Source organism: Hipposideros armiger, unplaced genomic scaffold (assembly GCF_001890085.2).
Source record: "Hipposideros armiger isolate ML-2016 unplaced genomic scaffold, ASM189008v1 scaffold_316, whole genome shotgun sequence".
NCBI lineage: Eukaryota > Metazoa > Chordata > Mammalia > Chiroptera > Hipposideridae > Hipposideros > Hipposideros armiger.
In genome coordinates, this window is record NW_017731666.1 from 1,555,065 (window position 1) to 1,579,148 (window position 24,084).

General features: G+C 55.2%; 2 protein-coding genes across 4 annotated transcripts in view; one reads left to right on the forward strand and one right to left on the reverse strand.

The window, feature by feature from the left end:
* The window catches only part of KCNAB2 (potassium voltage-gated channel subfamily A regulatory beta subunit 2), a 95,656-nt gene extending 87,978 nt beyond the window's left edge, over window positions 1–7,678 (reverse strand). For 2 of the 3 annotated variants that reach the window (XM_019660372.1, XM_019660371.1), the window contains exon 1: window positions 7,590–7,677. The gene's annotated coding sequence lies outside the window, so the exon portion shown is untranslated. Of the gene's footprint in view, window positions 1–7,589 lie in introns of all 3 variants that reach the window. The other variant, XM_019660370.1, reaches the window with a different exon arrangement.
* Window positions 7,679–7,823: 145 nt separating this feature from the next.
* NPHP4 (nephrocystin 4) overlaps window positions 7,824–24,084 on the forward strand; it is a 109,142-nt gene continuing 92,881 nt past the window's right edge. The window contains exons 1-4 of the mRNA XM_019660363.1: window positions 7,824–8,246; window positions 9,124–9,191; window positions 13,599–13,771; window positions 17,724–17,876. Coding sequence (XP_019515908.1) covers window positions 13,637–13,771; window positions 17,724–17,876 — 288 coding nt within the window. The 5' untranslated portion in view covers window positions 7,824–8,246; window positions 9,124–9,191; window positions 13,599–13,636. The remainder of the gene's footprint in view (window positions 8,247–9,123; window positions 9,192–13,598; window positions 13,772–17,723; window positions 17,877–24,084) is intronic.

A 24,084-nucleotide genomic window follows, 5' to 3' on the forward strand; every position in this document is an offset into this window, starting at 1 on the left:
CCCGACCCTCGACAGATGACCCAGCTCAGCCCCACAGAGGAGGCAGGAGGCATCTTCTAAAGATGAGCAGCTCCTCCCAGACCCTCACTCAGACTGATGTCCCTGTCCCCGCGGTCCCCCCAATACCCCACTCTGTGTTTGCACCTTTCGCACGCAGACCTCCCGGCCCACTAGGCCGCCCTGTGCTCTCTCCCTGTCACCCAGCGCAGCCCCACCCGGCGTCGGGCCTGGCTCCAGCCTGGCATCCTCTCTTCCTGACCATGTAGGACAGACACTGCCCGTCCTGCCTGCTGGGTCTGCAGACCCTTCTGTTGCCTGAGTGGCACCTCTGTGTGCCGGACCCCACGTCTCTTCCCCCTCTGACCGCACCCCTGCTTCTTGGTCAGTGAGGGAAGGCGTGCACGGTCCCCACCGGCACAAAGCAGGGTCGGGAGCCCAGAACGGCTGCTGTCCCATCTGAACAGGTCCGCCGAGCTTGGCAGGGCACTCAGGGTCCCCTACACCTGACTCCCTTTTCACCAGGAGAGTGTGAACAGGGAGGTGTCTGCTGAAAGGTGGCCGTGTTTCCTTGGGATTTGCAATGCTTATTTCGGGCATTGTGTGTCCTCTGCAGGAGCAAAGGGACAGAGATGGCTCCAGGCCTCCTGTCTCTGACACCTGAACACCTCCTGGCCTGGGTGACTAAAAATACCTTCTCCTCACAAAGAGGGAAAGGCAATACCCTCTGGGGGGTGAGGAAGCCACTGAGCGAGTGGGGAAGAGGTTCCAGCAGGGGAGGGAGATGCCGCACGGCCGGCCCCTTCGTTCCTCGCTCCCTCCACACTACACGGGACAGTCAGCACCCCAACTAAATCTCACTCCAAGGACTGGGCGCTGCTAACAATAGCATGTCACCGCGCACTCAGGATATGAGTGCAGTTTGACATTCAAAGCTGACCAAAGCAGCGGGTCCTTCCAGTAGAACACAGGCTTCTCTGTCCCCGAGAACTCAAGAGAGCGCAGTGAAGCCCTCCTCAGGGCCGGCCACCTCAAAGCGTGTTTCCTCATGTGCTGCTTTAAGAAGATGCAGGAAAGTTCATCCATAAACTCAAACAGCTGCGAAGTGTTTCTCAAAGCGTGGCCTCGGAACCCCTGGACCAGCGGCTGAGCTGTACCAGGCCCCTGGCGGGTGGGGTGGGGGGCTGTTTTCAGGCACCACTCTCTGCAGTTCCAAAAGGCGCCCCCCCTCCCGGTTTTACACTCTACAACCACGCTATATGCTGAGCCATCAGAGAAGCTGGAAGGATGAGTCCTGACCCCCGTATTTCACAGGTGTCTCCAGAAAGGCCCCCGTTAGGGCAGGAAACAATCACGCACCATGGAACTCGTCTACAAAAGAACAGACCTAGGGGGTGCTGGCGATGGACTCAGCTCACCTGAAAAACGACCTTTCTTCCTACGACCTGCTAACCCCTTGAGCGCACAGGAATTCTCTCGGCTTCCTTTCCTTTACATGGTCAGATTTCTCAACAGCCACTTGGACAGCAGAGTGCAAAGGTTAAGAGAGGGGGCTCTGGCGCCACACAGCTGGGTTCAGATCCTGGCTCGTCCTTGTGCGCTCTCCGTGACCTTCGGGCAGTCATTTCACCTTCCAGCGCCTGTTTCTGCACCAGTTAAATGGGGACTTCTGTGCCCACGGGCAGTGGGGAGTGAACGAGTCGACCCAGAGGAGGGACAGGATGGCAGGTGCCCGTTACCGGGAGGGGGAGACGGCAGGTGCCCGTTACCGGGAGGGTGCCTCTGGCCACGCCAGCCACGCTTGGGAGCCCAGCCTTGTCTCCCCAGCAGCGTGCCCACCTGGCGCAGTGGACACCTGACCCATCCTCTATTTCCTCTCCTCCCAGGCTCTGGGATAATCCGCGGTTTCCTCCTGTCTGTTTTGACCTTCACCTTCCCTCTCGAATCCTGCGCTCCTGGCTGCTCCTGGCTCTGTCTTCTGCCCCCTTCACTCTCGGCCCCAGTTCCCAGTGACCTTGTCTGCTGTCAGGGATGTCGCTGGTGGGTGGCTGGCAATCCCCTTTCATTTGAATCCCAGACCTCCCCTCTCAATGCCTGTGGACCTCAGGCCCAGCAGTGTGGACCCAGACATACCACCTTGGGGCGTGGGGAGAGGGGCGGACTCTCCTCTCACCTCCTAATCCCATCGTGGCCCAGCTCCACGCAGCTTTGCCTCGAGACCTCCTTCCTATTCACCGCTCAAGACATATTTGCGGGGTCCCACTCTGCGTGAGTCGTTGGGGCTCCTGCAGCAAGTGAAATAGGTGACACTTCCTGCTCAGGGCGCGGACATGATCTCCTCATCGCCCAGCAGTTCTTGTCCCTCGCTATGCAAACATTCCACTTTCTCCATCCTGTCTCGGACCCAGCACTGCCCTGTTCCAAAGCCCCCAGGGGCCCAACGTCAGGTCTCCCAGAACCCTGTTCCTGTTCCAGCTCGACGACGGTCACGTTCACGGCCCGCCTGTGCTTCCCCCTGGGCCTCAGCCCCTGTCCAGCCCGCCCGGTCCTCCTTTGGTGGTCTTGCCCGAGCAGGGCCCTCTTCCAGATGGTACTTCCCCAGCTCTGCTATCACAGCCCTGCCTTCTTTCAAGGTCTCAGTGAAATGTCACACCCCCTCCCCCATCTCTCCTTCTCCATCAGCCAAGCTTCTCCGCACTCTGGGTGTGGTCACTCTGTCTTCTTTCTGGCTCTTGGTCCCCGGAGGCAGATAGAGGTGGGTGGGTCCTGCCCATCATCTGCCTCAAAGGCCTTCACCCATCATTGGGATGTGTAGGTTCTAAGCAATGTTTACATTCAAATTTATTTTGTAATGCATGGATTCATCAGAGGCCCCTCGTTCACGCATTTTAATTATTTCTGCCTCTCTATATAGAAGGGCCGGGAAGAGCACTCTTTCCAGAGAGGGCCTGCCACCACAGAACACTCAGGAGGGCAAGGCTCCCTGGAAGAATTCTAGATCCTTCTGCCCTGAGCTGCATTGACAGCTTGTGGACATCAGGGTTGGAGTTTGCTCTGAAAGTTCATAGAACTGCCAAGGGATGGAACATGAAAACACGTGGTGAAGGGGGGTGGGCGTGCTCAGAGGGGGGCTCTGCGGCCCTTCAGTACCCAGGGGCCGCTGGACAGACAGGCAGGTGTGCAGAGGGGCACTGGCAGGCTCACCTGGCCCTCCAGGAGGCCTGAGGTGAGGGAGGACAGGGCGAGGTGCGTCCCTCCACTCACAGGGAGGCTGTTCTCTACAGACCGATGGCAACAGGCCTCCACTCTCCCTCCCGGAAAGCAGTCCTAGATGTTCCCCCTTCTGCGGAGCTCCGAGCGGGATCATGAAATGATTCAGAAGAGAAACCAAGTCACTCTGCCTGAGCTTTCCTGGGAGCCACCTGGGCTCCAGGTCAGTGATGGTTTGGGCTCAGTCTATGAATGGAAGTCACAGACTCAATGATATCTACTGAGTGCCCGTATGTGTCAGGGACTGTCCCTATGTGTCTACTTGAGTCACTTCGTTTCACCAATCCAGAAAGATTCAAGAATGGAGCCAAGTGGCTGAGAGGGAGAGAGCCAGAGACTCAGGGAGCTAACTCCCCACGAGGGGTCACGGGCCAGGCCAGTGACAGAGGACCCTGTAGCTAAGACCCGGTGTTTACGCCTCCCAAGATGTCACTTGCTTACTGGGGAAACCAGCCAATCATGAACAGGTTGTTAGTTTGTCTTCGAACCTGGTACGAGGATCTGAGAAGGAAAAGTGTACACCTGGCTTCCAGCCTTGCACTGGATGATGGATCTCAATTGCTGAGAAGTCAGGGCTCAAGGTCTCGGTGGGGAAAATGCGCTAACAGGGTCTGTGGCGTGGATATGAAGCTGAGTGAGATGGTCTCATCCCCTCTGCTGTTTCCTTTTCCCTGTCCTCTTTTATCTGCACCCAGCATGGCACTGGGACAGTTGGTTCTACAAGTGCCTGTGTGCTGAAGCGAGAGGGAGAGGGGCTGCCTGCAAGGAGCAACTCAGGAAGGCAGGTGCCACGGATATGGGCGACACAGGAATCGGGGGGCTGGCTCTGTGATGAGGGACACACACAAGCCCATACCCATGCTCCCTTGCAGGCACAGGGCACCCTCAGGCTAGGGGGTGCTGGGTCCAGAGCTCATCCCTGGATACGGAAGGAGGGAGCCTGGCTCTCTAAGCCCCATGAATGTGGCAGAGGGTAAGAAGGTGCAGCCTTGTTCACATACCCCCAGCAGGGAGACTCTGGTACCTGCCACGGCCAGGAGGAGCGGAAAACCTCGAGCTACCCCAGCAGTGACAGGATGACCAGGTGAGGGACATTCCCACCTGGCCCAGCGTGTGCCTTTTACTCCCCTGAACTGGCCGAGCCAAGGACCACATCTTTTCACAGTCACCCCAAAGGAAGGCGGCATGCAGTGAGTGAGGGGCTGAGTGTGCTGGGGGTTACCATTCATGAAAAAGGAGGGTTTTCGCGTCCTCTGGAGCTGGGATTGAACCCTGACCCTCCTGTGTGTCTGGGGAGACACATCCGTGGTGGTGGGGTAAGAATTTACGAAGAAGGGGTGCCTGCCTCAGAGTCCAGATACAGCAGGAACAGAATCAAGGTTTCTTCAAGAGCCAGGAGGTGGGGTCGGTCTTTCCGCTCCTCTGTGCCTCAGTTTCCCCTCCCAGCCTACCTCGCAACGTTATTTACACGACCCACTTCGAAGCCAGGTTGAAAGCACAGGTCCAACATGGACAGAGTCCCTTCTCCCCTTCATCCCGCTCGGCGGCCTGGGCCCTGCCATCTCTCGGACTTCTTGGAACAAGTGACCTCGCTCTGGGGGCCTCCCAGGCTGGGTAGGATGGCGTTGCCAGAATTCTCTGTGGTTGGTGGCTCCTGCTCCCAACAGCCCCCCAGAGACTCAGACGCACCCCAGGGCTCTGGTTTTCTCCACACATGTCAGCAACACCTCCAAAGTGGCCTTCCCAAAGGGCAGCCAAGGTTGGGCATGTCCATAGGGATTGGCTGGAATCCTCCAAGAGGGAGGGCCAACGTGACCTGGGCTCCAACTAGTCGGAAGGGAGGGGTCTACCCCAGCCCCACCCCTGCCTCTGAGTGACCTTGGAGAAGTCAAGGCTTCTGATGACTCCTCTGAGGGGGCAGGTGACCAAGACCCTTTTAGCTCTATGAGGCGAGCCCCCTGGCTGCTGAGTGGGGGGTGGAGAGAGGCGTGGGGTCTCTGGCCCTAACAACTCTCAGAGGCAGTCCTTCCTGAATACTCCTGCAGCTGCCGCTGTTCTGCCCTGTTATTCGGGGACCCCAGGACACTGCTCTGGCTCTGGGACCTTTGGTGACATGAAGGTCACTGAGAATTTAGTCAAGGACTGAAGACACACTGCTTCCAGCCAGAGTCTCCACAAATGAAACCCTTTCCCTGATGTTCTAACAGCAGGGCCGTCCTTCGCCACACGCCTGCTGCCCTGTTGCCACAGACCCAGCTCCAACACATAGGCAAGTCCAGAGGAGGCCCCTCCCTGCCGGCCCCTCCCAGAAACTGCCAAATCAAAACTCTCACTTCCTCCTGAATCATTTGGGGTTTAGAAGATCATTGAAAAAGGAAAGCAAAGAGAGAAAACCCCATGGTACAAAGCCCCACCCAGAGCTTGCTGTCCCTCAGCGCCTCTGTGCCCACAGCTTGTGACCCTTCAGGCAAGAAGGGGTGTCTCATCTTGCCACACCTCCAGTGTGCAATCACTTCTGTGCCCGTTTCTTCCCACCCAGGCTCCACATCCAGACTCAAAAGGGTTTTGAGCTTGAGACCAGGTTCCACACTTTTTGCCCCCCACCCCCACCCCATGGCCTGGCTCAGTCCCCAGGCACTGAGCCGTGCCCACAGTGCCTGTGGGCCAGCAGAGCAGAGGGACGCACAAGGAGCTAGACCTGGGCTTTGTATAGGAAGCCTCCAGCAGGGACACCCTCAGTGTCATTGAGGCCGGGTGTGGGCTTGAAGAACATCCCTATGGACGTGACCTGGGGAGCCAATGCCCTCTGGGGCCACCACTGCGAGGGCTCAGGGGGCAGGAGCTGAGGAACTGCATGTGAGCCTGTGCTTTGCAGGTAAACGCGTTTGCCAAGCAACCATCAGGAGGGCAGATGGGACTCTCCGCACGCAGGTCCCCAAACCCTGCAACACGGGGCCTCAATGCGGTTGTCTTAGTGGAGCTGGGGCTTGCTTTTGGCATTGGAAGGGGGCTGGCGTTGTTCTGAGGGGGAGGACAAGTTGCAGAGAAAGAAGAAACCCTGAGACAGCAGACAGTGGGACAGCTGTGGCCTGAACTTGGTGTTCCTGCTCCTCGGATGTGGATGTATTAATTTCCATAAATGCTAATAGCCCATTTCCCCAAGAGCTATTACTTATGTCATCTCCCCCTGGAAGTGGTTCAACATAGAGCAGACAAATGAAAGGGGAGAAGAGGCAGCCTACTAGCAGGTCCCCACTCTCCACCCTGTTCCCCACCCGGCAGCTCTTGTCCCGTTTCCTTAGGTGGACCTACTAACCGCAGGATCAAGCCTCCCTGCCTTCAGCCCCACAGCCTGGTCCCTATCATACCAGGAAGCAAAGAAAGTTACCAACCCCAAAAATGCTGAATCACAAAGTGAGGCTGAGCAGGAAAGTGGGGGTGGAGTGGGGAGGGAGATGGTGGCCAGGGGGCAAGGCAGGAAAGGGTGCTAAGGGACTTCCCACCTGGAGCCCCCCTTTGCCCCCCAGGATGCTCTAGGCAAACAGCCCCCACAGGAGCCTCCAGGACCAATGCCAGGAGGAGTGGAGCCTGGTGCACCTGGGTGGGAAGGTGGGCAAGTACATCGGTTGCTGCTACTGCAGCAGACAGCCGGGCAACCACCGGGTCTCTGCGTTCTGTGGGAGCAGCAGCAGGCAGGGCGGTGGGAAAAGGAGAGAAGCAGAAGATGGGGAGGGGCACGGGGGTGCGGGTAGGGGGTGTGGGGACGGAGTGCCACGGTCCTGGGGAGTAGGGCAGGGTGGAGAGCGCGCCCGCAGAGAGTGACGGGAGGAACTGGGAGCCGAATGGGTGAGAGGATGGGGACGGGGACCAGGAGGGAGAGGCAGGGCGAGCCTTCAGGAGCGAAAAGGAGTAGAAATGGGGAGAACCGGGACCAGCAGCTCTCCGAGGGGGGCTGCGCAGAGGCCAGGAGACGGGATGGGGAGAGGGCATAGGGGCAGAAGGAGGAGAGGCTGCGGGGAGCGCAGGGGGTTGAGGCCGGGCAGACAGGCACAAGGACAAGGGGAGGTATGAAGTTTGGGGCAGGGGTCGGGCGGAACGCAGATAGATAGGGCAGGCGAAGGAGGACGGGTTGGGGGAAGGGAGATGATGGGGAAGGAGGTGAGCCAGCCGGCTGGAGAGGAGGTGAGGACGGAGGCGGGCGCGGAGATGCGCTGGGGAAGAGGAGATGGGGAATCAGCACCGGCCTCGCGGGTCCCCGCCGCCGCTCTCCCAGTGCACCGCAGTGGACAGCACGGTCCGCCGGGGTCTCCCCCTGCACTCACCTGGGGGCTCCAGCTCCGGATCCTATGTCCTGCTCCGGATCTTCCTTCCCGCCCTACCCCAGCGACTTTAGCGCCCCCGAATCCCGCTCGCTCGGCCAGGTTCCGCCCGCTGCATCTTCACCTCGTGGGACACCCGGGGCCACGCCTCTTCTAGGTTATCATTGGCTGGTCTTCATGCCAATCATATTTCCATTGGCTGAGGGGGCCGCCGGGCATGCAAATCAAGACGGGCCCGCCGCCGCGCTGATTGGCTGGTACTGGCGGAGCGGAGCCCCTTGACTTGGGCTCTGATTGGTCCCCTGGCCCTGCCGACGACGGTGACGTGGGGTGGGATCTCGGCCCAAGCGCGCGGTGCGCCGCCTTGCGAGGCTCCTCCTGGGGTGGCAGCAGCCGGGTCTCCCTTTAGCCGGTCCTTGGTCCGCGAGCCCTGCGGCTCCGGTAGGCATCGGTCAGCCACCGGGGCTCTGGGTCCGTCGTGGGGCACCCCTTCGAAAGCGTGGGCCTCGTAGATCCAGGGTAGGCGCGGGCGCGATGGGCCCGTCTCCTAGGTAACGCCGCTTGCGGTGGACGGAACCACGTTGGCTGGCGCTGCGGGGGAGGCTGGACACGACTTCGAGTCGCGAGGGCAGTAGAGCGGGCCGGGTTCTCGTGTTAGGGGTAAGGATGCCCCGTACGTCTCTCTGCGGGGACGTGGTACCTGCAGGGCCTGGCGGCCAGGCGAGGCGCAGGGCTGTGCCCGCATTAGTCACATTTCACCCCCCGTGTTGACACTTGGTTTGGCCCAGGCCTCTAGTTCCTCGGGTCTTGGGGCTCAACCTCCGCTCTCTGCCCCTTGACCCTGCGTCCCTGTGGAACCCCTAGCTTAGGGCGTGCGCGGTGCCAACAGCCTGGACTTTGCTGAGATCCCAGCGTTGGCTCTCTTCGATTCGGCGTCGCACTGCCCTTCCTTTACCAGACTCCTGCGCGGGACCCCTGCTGGGCGCCTGTCCCTTACTAGGTGACTGTCTTGGGCCGGGTGCCGGTTCCTTGTTGGTTCCTGTCCCCAGCTGGCCCTGCTGGCCTTGTCGCAGCGGCGCCGCCCGTGAAGATCTCCAGACTCGCCGACCCTCGCGGAAGGCTGCCCCGTTCGTTGCCTGCCTCTGGCGCTCGGGAAGGGCTCCTGCCTTGAGCCTGTGCCGTCCAGCCAGCTGACCTCCTGCGTGGTTCCGAGCTCACTACTTGGCTCCTTTCTGTAGACCAGGCCCCACCTGTGCACGTGTCTTTAATGCCTGGCTCTGTAGAAGACAGCTGTCTTCTCAGATCCACTCCTAGTGTTGCAACACGTAGTTCTGGTTGAAGTATGTGAAGCGAGTCCAGCCTCACGCGTGTGTAGTTAGAAAAGAAGTACTTTAGGTCATGGTAGCTAGCCGGCTGGGGTTCTCACCCAGGTCTCCAGCACAGCTCACGGCACCCTCCGCTCCTCTCGGCCATTTCCGTAGGTCACAACCATGTCTGTTCCTGCTGACTTGTATCCTGTCTTTCTGCCTTCCTCCAGATACATTCCATGAGGGCAGGGAGCTCGTCTGCTGTGGTCAGCGTGGTTTCTCCAGGTCCTGGCATGTGGTAGGTACTCCAAGACTATTTCTTGGTGAGGGAATTACAGGCCGTGCTTAATGAGACCTCCACTCACTCCCCAGAAAGCACGGCAAAACTTTTGGGTGTCAGGCATGGAAGATCTTGTTCATTTCTGGAAAGGAAGCGTTGCTGTGCCCGGGTCCCTCCTCAGGGCTCCTGCGCCTCCCTTTCCCTGGTGACACGTTTTCGTGAGACTTCGACCAGCTTACCCCTTCAGCTCCTGGTTCCCGCCTGTTTCCCTCCTCCCCGCGTTCAGCCCCCCAGAGAGGAAGCTGGATGAGACTTGTCACCTCTCTGCTGCTCACACTTGCCCCTTGCCTTTCTTACTGGATCTTTGGATTCTTGAAGACAGGGCACCGGTCAGTCCTCACTGTCGTGTGTTCTGGAACAGAACAGGTGCTTGGTAAATGCTTGCCAGATAGGTCTGCGGCAGCTAAGACCTCAAGGAAACCTCACAGCCCCTCGTTGTGTGGGTGTAAAGGAGACGCAGGGAGGGTAAGAGACTTTCCAGAAGTCAGAGGCGAGTGAGGGGCAGCGCGGCCCCTCGGCAGCTCTCTCGCGCCTCCCTTGGGCCTCCCGTCCCTTGGCCTCGCCTGGCCTTGGTGGGATAGCGGGGGCAGGCATGGTTATCATGGCGCTGAGGTCCGTCATGGCTGCTTGTATGACCTTGGCCTGGCCCTTTAACCTCTGAGTGAAATGGGATAGTGATGGTGCGTGTCTCACCGAGTATCGCACAGAATAGCAAAGACGAGAGTGTGTGTGAGTGCCTGGCTCACAGTGGGGGCTCCATAAAAGTGGGCTTACTGTCTTCATGTCCCCCACCAGCCCATTGTCCCCCTTTCTTGAGCTCAAAGCATGGAACCCTCCCAGTTTTCTCTTTATTGTTCATCTAGCCCCAAAGGGCCCCCTTCCCTTCCTCCCCTGCTGATGTAAGGATTTACGTAATCATAAAAAGACGTTCACTGAGGACCCACCTGACCTCACACCGCTCAGTCACGTAGCACCACGGGAACCGCACTGTGTGTGTAGTGACGTCTGTGACAGGATCCCACGTGGCGGCGCTCCTGGTGGGGGATGGGTGCTCACCCTGAGGAAGTGGCATTTGATCTGACTCCTGAAGGACAAGTAGGAATTACCCCAGGTGTGTGTGTGTCTGGCCAGCGGGCGGAGGGCGGGTGTCCGAGGAGCTGAGGCAGGGGCAGCGTGGCAGCTGCTCTGCGGGGTTTGGGGAAAAGGGAGAGCTCTGGGTGTCACAGCCCCTGTCTGCGGCTGCCTGGCGCTCACCCCCGGGCGCCTGTGTCAGGTGTCGCCTGTCCCTCCAGCACCCACTCAGACTGTTGCTGCCCGCCTCCACCTGCCCAGCTCAGTGTTTAGATTTTGGGTGGCTGTTCCTTCTTCCCAGTGTGTGTCCGCCGGGCACAGCCTGGGGCCGTCCCCTTGGTCTCCCTGTGAGGGGGAACACCTACCGGCTCAGTGTGGTATTAGGCCCCACAGTCACTGGCAAGCGTGGAAAGAGGGTCTGGGTCAGGAATTGGGCGAGCCAGCAAAGCCTGGAGCGGCCATCGTTATAGGAGGCCTGGACCTGGACGGGGGAACGTGCGCCTCCTCCCAGAGGGCTCTCAGGGCGCGCGGTGTGCCCCGCCAGTGCTCCCGAGGCAGGACAGACTTCCTTGGTACAGACGGCCGTCTCAGTCCCTCATGGCGCTCGCTTCGTGTGAATAAATGTGCCAATTTTAAAGTCAACAGGCAAACAGATTTCTCTGGGGAAAAAAATGCTTGGGAGTCAACTTGATGGAAACTTCCATTTGCTTTTGTGAATATTGAGTTCCGATGGAAGAGCCCGTGCCAAGCACAGGAGTGGAGGCTCCCTTCCCTAAGCAGATGGCGGTGAGCAGATGAGTACAGGACAGGTGGCAGCTGCCATGACAGAGGGAGGCACGGGCCACGTGGATTCGGGCTCACCCTGGAGCCTTCCCGAAGCTGTCCTGGGCAGCTGGCTCTCCCGCTGGGTGTTGGTCAGGCCTCTTCTGCTTATAGGTTGTGGAAACCTCTATGAGTTCCATGGCTTCTGTAACAAATTACCACAAACCGGGGGGCTTAAAACAACACATTTATTCTCTCCCAGTTCTGGAGGCCAGAAGTCAAAAGTCAGCCTCAAGTGGGCTGGAGTCGGGGTGGGCGGGGCTGGCTCCTTCTAGAGCAGCGGTTCTCAACCTGTGGGTCGCGACCCCTTTGGGGGTTGAACGACCCTTTCGCAGGGGTCGCCTAAGACCATCGTAACACAAAAAGATACTTACATTACGATTCATAACAGTAGCAAAATTACGGTTATAGAGTAGCAACGAAAATAATTTTATGATTGGGGGTCACCACAACATGAGGAGCTGTATTAAGGGGTCGCGGCATTAGGAAGGTTGAGAACCGCTGCTCTAGAGGCTCGAGGGCACAGTCCATTTCCTGCCTTTTCCAGTGGCTAGAGGCTGCCTGCATTCATTGGCTCGTGGCCCCTTCATCCTCACATCTTTACTCACCTTTCCTTGGACCCTCTCCTGCCTCTCTCTTCTAAGGACCCTTCTGACTATGTCAGGCCCACCTGGATAATCTAGGGTAATGTCCTCACTCCAGGGTTCTTAACACTGATCACATCTGTAAGTGACACATGCAGTGCTGGGCGTGGCCCCTGCCAGCGAACCTTTTGTGCTCCATTACACTCTGTTACATTGACGTCCTTTGGTCTGCCTTGCATTTGGATGCATTTTTTTCCTCCTGCAGGAGTTTGTATCACTGTACATTGTTCAGTTGGGAAATACTGGTTCTGAGTTATGCAGGTCTTCCAAATATTGACACATTTAATTGTACAATTTCAAAAGATGACTTTCGTTACCAGCACTGCCCGTCTTTAAGTACGAAGCTGCCAGGCTCAGGATGGAGGGTACAGGTTTTCTGAATTCTAATTTTTGCCTGAAAGCTTGATTCTTATTACAATTACACGTCCTCCTTTGACAGGCTCATTTTGTTCATGTTGGAGAGAGATCTGTCAAGTACAAATCTGGATAAGTGTGTTTTGTTTCTTAGCCGATCTTTTTAGTAAAAATGGTGTGACCAAAAGCAGCTAGCTCAGTTCTCAGTCCACACCGTCACAGCGGGGCTCACCTGGCTGGAGATGACCGCTGCCCTTCATTTCTCAGCAGGCTTCTTTCTTTCTTTTTCTTTTCTTTTTAATTTCCTGGTTCATCACAGATTATTAAAAATACATATACTCAAGGGCCGAGATGGAATAAAATTCATAGTTTCCACAGTCTCACCAAGGACATTCTGAAGTGAAGCCGTGAGTGGTGAAGGACAGAGGACCACCAGCAGGGCTGGGTGCCGTGGTCTTGGGGTGTGCCGAGGCCCCCGCAGCTTCGCCCATCGCTGCCTTTGCTCCATCAGTGCAAATGTCAACACAGTGAGAAAGGCAAATTTCATCCGGATATCAGGAAAATAGCTTTGACCTTGTGGAGCTCCTGAAGAACCTGGGGAATCTCAGGGGCTAGGGGACCACATTTAGAAAACGGCGGTCTGAGGAGACCAAACCCTCTGCCCTCTCTCCTTGCTTGACATTTAGAGTGTAGAATCCGGCCTCTTATCAAAGCCAGGATCTTAAGATTCTGTGTCAGCTGAAAAGAGTCTCGAGAAGGCTTAGACCCCTGGCTGGGAGGCAGATGACACCCTTAGTGAGCCAGGTCCCCGAGAAGCCTGTAACACTGTGCGCAGCTGGCTTCAGCAGTAACACATTTCATGACTGTCGGGGCGACAGGCCTGAGGGTCGACCTGATGACATCTGGCCCCGCTGGCACTTGCTCTGGTTTTTGTTCTGCCTGCTTTTTATGTGTCTCAAGGTCGATGCTCCCCTGCTGGCCCCTGGCAGCTCCCAGCTGATGACCGCTCTGCTCCTTGTGCTGTAGGAAAGGATTTCCCTCTCAACAGAACCAGCAGAACCTCTGGGATTCGCATCTCACTGGCTTTGACTGGATTACGCTCCCCAGTTCCTTCTAAGACAGCCCTCGTCCCCAAGGCCTGGTGCCCTTGTACAGCACTTCACCTCCACAGCTGTGCAGAACAGCCCTGCATGTGTCTATCCCCAAACCCGTTCCTGAGGCCAGGCCAGTCGTGCTCTGGTTGGCTCATGGGCAGAGGATGGGCAGAGAGGTTCTCTGGTGAGATAGGCACGTTCACCAGGGGAAGGTGATAGGGGGTGCCAGTTTGCTGCACTGGGGTTTGGAGTGTGGGATTGCAGAGTGTGGGTTTCGGGGGTGGTGGTTCCTCTGGGCGTCAGTGGGAGGGAGGAAACCTTCAGAATTGCTCTGAGCACTGTGGTCCTTATAACGTTTTATTTGAACATGAATGGTACAGGTGATCCTGGAGGCCCAAGTGACCCTCAGATTGGCAGAATGCATGACTGGCAGAGGGTTTTTGATGAAAACGTGCTGGTCCCTCCCCACCCGCAGAGAGCACGCCAACCTTTAAAGGAATCGACGGCGTTTCAGTGTGTCCTGAAGAGGCTGGATGGGCCACTCATTAGGCAGGTAAAGAAATTTGCTGTTTATTGTCAAACACACATTGTTGCTGCTCTCAGCTAGCTGGGAGGTTATTGATTTTTGCTTATTTATTTGTCTCATCACTGTACCCATTACCTTGGGCCTTGGCTGTGTTTGGAGGCAAAGTGGCCCATCAGCAAAGAGAATATATGACTCAGCAACTTGGTCAGCACTTTTGACACTGGGTAAAGGACCTGCAGTGGGACAGTTTTAAAACCCAGGTAATCTGATTTCCGGGGGTATTCTGACCAGGTTGTTTGTAAGAGGTAGCCTTGTGCATGGCTTAGCACTGCCTGCTTTCGGCCTGGCAGTTAGCACTGCAGGGCAGAGCCCGGGGCAGCTGGGCAGAAGCCCTGTGCTTGGGCGTACCACAGCCTCTGGTATACTCAGGCCCTAGCCCTGTGGCTCTGCACCCATCTGTCCCGTCAGCCAGCAGGGAACTTGCACTGCCCACAGGACCCCATGGAGTGTCCTAGTGAGGCCCAGTGGCCTGTGGGGATGCCCAGGAAAGACCCAGGCCTGCCGGTGTGGACACGTGGCTGCCTAAAGGGTTTGGCTGGACAACACGGCCCTCCCCTGCGGTGGCAGAGCCACCCTGCAGGCGCACCGAGTGCTGGGGCGCTGGGTGTGTGAAGAACGCACTGCTCACCTCCCATGCAGCTCAGGTCCATTGCTGTGACAGCGGCCGCTGCGCGTTAGCCGCTGCGTGAGGTCCTGCAGTGGCTCCTGCTCTTATAGCCTCGCTTCTAGGCACTTGTACTAATTCACCTCATCGTCACAAGAAGTAGGGACCTCACCACCCATTTCACAGAAGAGAGGACCGAATCTGAGACACGTGGAGTCGCCTAGGGTGATGCAGCTCTGGCCGGCAGCTGGGATTCCAACCCACAGAGACTGCCTCCAGCGGCCCCTGCCCGCTGGGAATTCAAGACAGTGGTCAGCAGTCTCCTTGTCCCTAGGAATTTTATGAAGGAGAACGTGTTTTCCCATTTTGTTTATTTATTTATTTTTGGAAAGGTAATTCCCATGGCTCAAAATTCACAAAGGTACCACAGAGTCCCCAGCACCCAGTGTCCCACCCTAGATACAGCCAGCGTTACCTGGTTTTTGTACAACTTCTCAGAAATTTGAAGGAAATAACAACAAATAAATATGCCTGCATTACCTCGCTTTAAAAAATATTCTTAATATGCTTTATAGATTGTTCATGTCATTACATGAAGAATTTCTTCTTCTTTCTAATCTTTTGGATGTATGAACCATCATTTATTTCTCCAGGCCTTTGTGGGTGAACATTCAGGCTTTTTCTAGTCATTTGCTGTTACAGACACCCCGAAGTGAATAACTTCATTTACTTCATTTTTTTTTCATGTACACATATATCTGTAGAATAATTCCTACAAGTGGAATTCCTGATCCAAAGTCATGAAGAGTTATTTAAGACCCAGTTATAGGTTGCTTCTAAAAAAGCACACTTTAAACATAAAGATGTAAGCTATATGCATGGAAGTAAAAGGATGGAAGGAAGATAATGCCGTGTAAACACTGGGCATAAGGAAGCTTTGTGGCTGGACTAATATCAGACGAAATAGACTTCAAGGTGAAGAGCATTACCAGAGATAAAGGGGCATTTCATAATGACGATCTAAGCTGGAAGACATGACAGCCCTAAATGTGTACGCACCTGCGTTGCGGTCCCCAAGGCCACCCCCAGTTTGGGTGATTTGCTGGGAGCACTCAACATGACTCAGCATATACCCATCTTCACAGGAAAGACTTATTATGGCGACAGGGTACATACAGAGCAAGATCAGCCGAGGGAAAGACACCCGTGCAGTAGCCTGGAGGCAAAGGGCACAAGTCCTCTGCCAGTGGGGTCCCACAGGATGCGCTTAGCTCCCCAGCAATGAGCTGTGACTACACGTGTGAAACGCTGCCAACCAAGGGAGCTCGTTAGAGCCTCAGTGCCCAGGGCCTCTAAGAAAAAAAAACCTTGGGCTTTTTTGGGGAGATTGGTCATGTAGGCACCTTCTGCCTAGTACATACCAAAATTCCAGGTTCCTAGAAGGGAGGCAGGTGTTCGGCATAAACTGCTTGTACAAATGACTTATCACAGTGAGCCATGCTTATCAGTTAGGGTGCTGAGAACCCTCCTGAAATCCAAGTTCCCAGACTCTAGCCAAGGGCCAGCCTTCGGAGCCAGCCTTTCAGAACATGACAGGCCTGCTGTGATAAGTCTTGTGCGCAGCACCCAATAACATGGCTTCCAGATACATGAAGCAAAAGTGTGTAGCACGAAAGGGAACTACATTCAGATCACCATCATAATGGGAAACTTTTAACTCTCTTCTCTCAATAAATGGACAAAAACATCACAAGGATTTGGAAGATCTGAACACCATCACCAACCACCTTAAGACCTAACTGTCATCTCTAAAACACTATACCCAACAAATAGAAGACACATTCTTCTCAAGTGCAAGTGGAACAATCCCTGAGATAGACCACAGAAATAAAGCTCAATAAATTTGAAAGGATTGAAATTTATAAAGAGTATGTTCATTGACTAACATGTTAGTAAATTAGAAATCAATAACAATAAGATAGCTAGAAAATATTTAAATAGTATGAAATTAACACACTGCTAACTGGCCCATGGGTCAAAAAAATTAATAGAGAAATTATAAAATAATTTGAACTGAGTAGTGGAAGAACATATCAAAATTTATGGGATGCAGCTAATGCAGTCCTTTGAGGAAAACTTATAGCTTTATATGACTGTAATTGAAAAGAAAAAAGGTATAAAATTAATGACCTCTGCTTCCTCCTTAAGAGGAACAAATAAAACCCAAAGAAAATAGAAGAAGGAAGTAGTAAATATATGGGCAGAAATCAATAAAGTAAAGGGCAAATAATAGAGAAAAGCTGGAAGTTGGTTTTTTGAAAAGATTAATAATATTGATAACCTCCTAGCAAGATTGATCACAAGAAAAGGGAAAATACAGATTACCAATATTAGGAAGGAAACAAAGAGCATCATTCCATATCCTACAGACAGGAAAAATATAGTCATTGAATGTTATGAATAACTTATGTGCCAATAAATTTACTGCTGGTTGCACCAAAAGCAAAAGCGCCAAGGACCAAGGCAAAACCTCACTGCAGCTGTGCAGCTCTGGGACAAGGGCGTGTCTTTTTTTTTTTTAATCTTTTATTTTTAAAGAAATTTTATTGGGGAACAGTGTGTTTTTCCAGGACCCATCAGCTCCAAGTCAAGTAGTTGTCTTTAATCCAGTTGTGGAGGGCGCAGCTCAGTGGCCCATGTGGGGATTGAACCGGCAACCTTGGTGTTATGAGCCTGCGCTCTAACCACCTGAGCTAACTGGCCACCCCAAGGGCATGTCTCTAGAGTCTCTATTTACTTTGCTATATTTGTAGCCACGACTGCTCAGTCCTCAGAGATGTTCCTTTGCTAATACCACCCCAAAATAATTCTAGCAAGCTGAGGATTTAGAGTTTGTGGTTATATCAGGAAGGATTCATTTGGTGGCACATGATAAAAAACCCCATCCAAAATAGTTTAAGCTAGAGGTAATTTAACTCACGTCACAGACAAACCCATAGGATAAGCTTCAGGTGTGGCTTGATCCAGGCTCTCAGGTGCGCTCTCGTGGACTTCCCTCTTGGCTCCGCATGGTGTCAGATGCATCTGTCTCTGCAGCCCCAGCCTCCTGTGTCTCCTTGGCTCTGGGTGAGCCTTAAGCCTGTGTCTGTGCTGGGGGACTTGAGTGTCGTGAGAGGTAGTGCCCGGAAAGGAAATTGATACCTGGACAGGGGGATGGGTACTGCGTGGCCATTTTACCAGGACGGCCCTTCAGCACCTGAAGGGACGGCTTGTAACATTGAGAACCCTTCAGGGCTGACCCCTTCTGTCTCCTAGGGCGTGCTGGAAGTGCTCTCGGAGGTGGGGTGCCATCTTCGTGTCTCTCTCTTTGATGTCACCTACCGTCACTTCTTCGGGAGGACGTGGAAGACCATGGTGAGGCCCGTGGAGCCTCTCCCGAGGCAGCCGTCTAGGATCATCTTTAATGAGGTGGGCATGACGCTGGAGAGCATCTGTGCGGGGCCCTGGGGCGTGCCGGGGACACCCTGACCTGGGGACACGACCAGTGCACCTCAGACCCTAGGAATGCCACTGGGCAGCAGACCCAGTCATCGCAAAGCTGGTCTTAGGGTGGGCGCTGCATTGCCAAGCAATCTTGCGTGGAAGCCAAGCATCCTAAACGGATGAGAGTTCAAGGCTCTGGTGGGAGCGGTGTGTGGTGGGGGAGCGCTTGGGGTCTTGTTACCGTCCAGGAACCTTGGGGTGCTTGGAACAAAGTTAGGAAATTATTGATCTCATTCGTTTGCCCCATTTTTCCTCCCCCATCCTTTAGTATCTTTTCTTTCAAGATGAGCAAATTGAGACTTAGAAGTAAAGTGAGCTGCCCAGGTAGCAGGTGGCAGAGTGTGGACCGAAACCCATGCTTCTGCCTCCAGACGGTGCCGTTGCATTGGCACTGGTCCATAGCAGGATTTGGCCCACGGAGCCCTGTGTCTGGCCACCCTGCAGATGGGCGTTTTCCATCCTCTTCGGCTGCACCAGACCCACAAGCGTTTATTCTGGGCCTGCTGTCTGCCAGGCACTGGGCCAGGCGCCGGGTGCTGCTGGTGGGTGACCTGGGCGTGGTGCTCACCACACAGGACTTGTGGTCCGTTGAGGGGCGACACTAAAAAGCAGTAACAGAGTAACTGCCGGTTGTGATACATCCTCGGAAGGAGACCAGTACGCTGCTGTCCCAGAGACGGCCGGGGACCTGCTTCAGGAAGGGGATGAGTGGGGCCTGCCCGTGGAGCTGACATCTAAGCCGAGAGGAAAGAGCAGACAGCCTTACGCAGGCGAAGGTGGCAGGTCACGGGAGAGGAGGCGGGGCGCTGGTGGGGGCGTCCTGACACACTGGGTCTGCATGGTTTCAGCCCTGCGGGTGATGGTCACAGGTGTGGAGAGGCCCATGCCGTGCCGATTTCTTTCTCGTGAGTTCAGCGTGAGGCCCACGGAAGTCTGGTATTGTGACAGCACAGCAAGTAACAGAGGCGGTGAGGACCCTCGCCATCCTTGGAGACGGCGCTGGGCCTAAGCACAGCCCAGGGGGCCGCTGCGTGCTGGGGACTGTCCTGGCCCAGTCCTGAAGCTGTGGGGCGCTGGCTGAGCAGTGCTGCCCTCTGCATTTGGCCGTCTGCCCGGGTGAGAGCTGAGTGGCTGGCGTGGGTTGATGCTGACGGTGCCCTAACTTAATGTGGGAGGAGGCGGAGATAATGCCCCCCAGAGGTCGGGAAGATTAAGCCGCGGGAAAGTGTGTGTCCTGGGCACTAAAAATGTGTCTGATACTAAGGTTGTCAGACAGCTTGTGCAAATGCCTCTTAGCGGTCTCTGGTCAGTCGCATCAGAGAGAAAGGTTTGTGTCATAAGCCGCATGTGCGGGTGGGCAGCTCCTTACAGCGCTGTCTCAGCACAGGCTGTATGTCGCCTTTGTCAGGAGCGGCATGGCCTTGATGTCACAGGTAATCCCGCCTGAGCTCAGCCTCTGCTGCCTTTGGGGTGGCCTCCTGGGGCCTTCTCAGGCCAGCTGTTTGGCTCTTTCTTGTGTGTACAGTCAGGCCCAAGGAAGCCCGGCATTGTGACAATTAGTGACTAATGAAGGTGGTAACATGGCTGTCCTCCATTGGGGAGTTACCGCAGGCCAGGCATTGGCTCGCAAGTACATTTATGTCATTTTGTCCTCAGCATTGTCCTCTGGAGGTCAGTATTATTATGTCCCCTCCTTAGAGTAATCCAGCAGGTCACGGGGTCGTGCGTGTAGCGTGAGTGGTTGGCCCGGTTAGGCTGGTCCCATGGCCTGGGCTGTGACTGCAGTGATGTCCGAGGCCGCCTTCTGACCCCGTGTGTCAGAGGTGCCTGCAGTGTCCGCTTGGGGGGTGTTGCAGGATGGGACTGTGCTCTGTACTCAGCACAGGGGTGCTTTGCCCCTCTCTGTGTCCTTCCTCTCACAGTGGCTGGGGCCAGTCCTTGTCACCATGGCAGTCACGGCCTGTAGGCCGTGAGCGGAGGGCCTGCCGTCTGCCCTGGTTCGCTCGGCTCTGGTGATCCCTGCGGAACAGCAGCACGTTGTAAGGAAGCCGTGAGTGACGCTCCTCCTCTGGACTGTCCCGGCTTTGGCACCCGTGCCCGGGAGGCGTCTGTGCCGCGCACGCTGTCGCTGCCTCCTGGAAGCTGTGTGGGGCCCTGAGCGTGCAGCTCTGGGCTGAGTTAGGAAAACCGAAGTGAGGGAGCCGAGCGCCGCCCCAGCTCGGCCTCACCACCCTCCTTTGTCTCCTGCTGAGCTGGGTGCGGGGACAGGACAGTGGGTTAGAGAGGACCACCGTCCTTAAAGTTTCCGGAAAAATCTGTACCCTTCAGTCTTGGAGTTGCTGAGGTGGACTGTGCATCCAGGTCAGTGTGGGGTGAACAGAGCCTTTCTGCTGGGAGGCGACCAGTGGCAGAGCCGGGCTCCCTCAGGGCGGTTGCTGTGTTCCGGCTGCTATGCCCTCGGCGAGCAGCAGAGGCCAGTGAAGCCCCAGGAACGAGTCCCGCTGCCCTTGGAGTCTGCAGCTGTATCCTCCACGCCCGGCTCTTCCCTCTCGTCTCCTTGACGGTCAGAATACAGAAAAATGGGTTTCGTTCAAGTCCAGTTAGCTCAGGAGTAACCTCTCACTGTGTGTGCGCGTGTGTGTCACGTACACCTGCTGTCACAGGGTGGAGCTCTCCCTGGTGACTGCGTCATGCTGGGTGCTGCTCTGCCTACACACGTGTGGAAACAAGTACAGTTTGCCCTCTGCAGAGGTGACTCGGAAATGTGGTGGCGGGCGCTTTCTGACTTTACCCATTGCCTGTATTCCCCTGGCTTTGCCCATCGGCAGTGGCTTGGGGGTGAGCTGGTGTGAGGTGGCTGGCTGCCAGGAGCAGGGGGCCCCGTTTGGATTCTGTGTGGTTGTCCAGCTAAACGCGGATGAATAAACCGTCCTCGTGTGCTCTGGGTTTTTATTGAGCTGTCGGTGTAATGCACAGCCCTGAAAGAAGTTGCTATTTCATTACTTTGCCAACAAGGCCCTGAGAAAAGACTTTCAAAAACAGAAGTCTTTCTCTGAACCTGAGCTGGGTGCTTTTCTGTGAATGATGAATTCCTGGCCCCAGGCTCGGGTTCCCTTGGCTTCAGCCTCCCAGGCTCTGCTGGCGGGGCCCAGATGACCAGCCCCAGGCCGTTCTCAGAGTGAGCTCTGGGCTCTCCTTGCAGACAGACCTCCACTTGTGGGGAGGCACTGCCCTTCACCCCCACGGAGACGGCTCCTGATTCAGTCAACCTCTCAAAAAGGACCTTTTAAAAAATAATGTGGAAGGCCAAAGTGCCGTGCAGTTTCCACATTTTCTTCCTGAGATGGACATGATTCTCCCTTAAATTTTCTCCTCAATGAGCCCTGCCCAGCCTTTCGGGGACAGGCTCATTTTTCCTGCTTTATTATATGAGAGCGGCTGGGCAGGAACCCTAGTGGTTCTCCACAGACAGCCAAATTCCTCCGAGAGCTCACCTCAGCTCAGGTGTTGCTAAGGTAACAGGTACGTCAGCTGCCCTGCCTATGACACAGGTAATTGGGTTGCTTCCACTTCCTGGAAGCTGTGACATACCAACTCGAATGCCCTTCCTCGTTAGTGAGGGTGATGTAATTTCCCCTTGAAAGGTGGGTGCTGGAAAGAGCATCAGTGTCACCCCAGGCAACTCCGGGAAGTCCTCCAGATGACCTGAGCAGTCCCTGCCCTCTGCACCGCCTGTCACGCCATCTTTGTGCTGCCCTAGGTGTGATCACAGGCGGCAGAGGCAGGAAATCCGGGAGAGAGTCCGTCTGCCCTGCCATGTCCCTCTGAGCAAGGGCCGTTTTCCTCTCCAGCTCAACAGAAGCCACTGCCGGGGACTCTGAGCCAGAAATGGGGATGATAGAAATGGTTTCTAGAAGGAGGACTGATAACCTCTCCATGATGTGTCCAGTGGTGGGATTTAACTGCCTGCCGTTAGGGGACAATACAAAGCTTTCAGCCTGTCAGCGTGTGTTGTGTGTTCCTGACAGTGTACGGGGGGGTATTTTGCTGCAAGTTGTAACTGGGTTTGCTCACTTATTTTTCTGAGTAACAAGGAATTGTTCTTTGGCTGGTGTGGGACTGGTGTTGGCTGTGGGTGTAGGGTTTGATATAAGATGGAGATGGGTGAAAGTCCTGCTCTGTCACTTATTCCTGTGGGTTTTCAGGCCATGAGTTTAAACTCTTGACTCGGGATTCACTCTTCTGTGCAAGAGGAATAACTGCGCATCTCTTAAGGGTCATGTGAGTATTAAGTAGTATGTTTTTCCCACACAGTCACCCAGTAAGCAGGAGGTGCTTATTCAGCAAACACTGGCTGGGTGTCCGCTCCGGGCCGGGCTCTGTTTAGGAGCTGGACACGCCAAGGTGGATAAGGTGGCGTGTGGTCGTTTCAGCCCAGGTTGAAGTTTACATTGTCACCCTAGATGAGGCTTTCTCAGCCTTGGTCCCCCTGGCCTTTTGGGCCGGATAATTCTTTCGGTGGGGGGCTGTGCCCATGGTGGTGGTGGTTTGTGTGGATAAGGATGGGCTCCACCCAGATGAGGGGGAGCCCCTGGAATTGGAGAGTTTGCTTTTCCCAGTGGACAGTTGGGCTTGGCAGAGTCCACCGTGCTTGGAGCATTCAGTCGCGGGACGGGTCATGTCCGGGAAGCCGTCTTGAGCTGCAAGGGGCAGGTTGAAGCGGTGGGAAGTATTTGTGAATCACTTGCTTTCCTGAAGATAGCCTACTAAAGGTTTAGTTAAAAAAGTTCTCCGGAAGGGCCTCGCTTAGTTTCTGCCCCTCTGTTCCCTGGCCTGGTTGCCCAGCCTTGGCTGCTGCTTGGGACGGAGCGCTGCGTGTCACTGAGGGGAGGTCGAGTGGCAGTGCAGCTGGGAACGCAGGGCCGCAGCCCCTCCATGCAGGCACGTCACCGGAGGCCCAATTTGGATTCTGTCATGTGAGTGAAAAATGGGAACTTGGCCCTCCCACAAAATGGTGCCTGTGGTTTTGAAGATGAAGGCATTAAGACAGGGCATTTCGGAGATTTATTAATCTGTTTATCCTGTCAGGGCGGAAACTTGTCAGATGTAGATGAGTTAGATGTGATGTGTGGTGAGAGCCCCGCTCTGCTTGCTCACGTGGCCTTCTCTTGCTGGTAATTTGATGGGCTTGACTCAAACTTTTAATCATGTAATTTCAGTTGATGGATAGGATTTTCCTCTCAGAGTGTACTGTGTGACATTAACTAACTGTCCTTAGACTCAAGGGCTTGTTTGCAGGTTTTGCTCAGCTGAGCATGATGGAGGTTTCTGGCTGAGCCCATGTGTCTGCTGTAAGGTGGGAATGGTGCCTCGGTACCAGGTGAGCCTCCTGGGGATGCCCCGTCCGGTGACGCAGGATGGGTGCTGCACCGTTTTCATCCCTGGGAGGCCTTTACCTCCACAAGGCCTCTGAGCTTTCCGTCCTGAGCAGAGTGTGCATTTTGTACCTGCCTAACCTAGCTCTTACCTTTGAACTTGGAACTTCTTGAGGGCTGAATCGTGTTTTCCAGGTTCCTTAGGAATTTGTTAGCATGGTGCTTTTCCCACCTGGAGGGTCAGTAAGTGATGATTGGAAAAGCACAGCAGCCTCACCGATCAGGGGTTAACAGGATCACACCCACCCGACCTCGGGTGGCCTTTCGTGTGCTGCGCTTCTAGGGGCTGTCCCTCCCGCTTAGAGTGGAGTCCCTGGAGACAGACACCGATGGGACTCCGCTGTGCTTGTTTTGTCTCAGAATAATTGTTTTCGGTGGTAAATGAAAGGGAGAGGCAAGCGTCCTAACTTGTCCTTGGGGCGTGCCAGAGCAGCCCGTCCCACTGCCGGCAGGTACACCGCTTTCAAGGTGACCTCTAAACTGCGGGGATGGTTGTTTGCTTCGCATCAGAGTTTAAAGTGTTTGTTTCACTGCCGAAAGGAAGAGTGGGAGGTACTCATAAACCCACGTGCACAGGTACAGATACCAAAGGTGAGACAATGACAAACTCGGCTTCGCAGTGGGGCTTTAAAAGCAGTCTTGAGTCCTGGATACGGAAACATAATTCTCCCTTGGTCCAACCACCTGTCAGCTGTTAG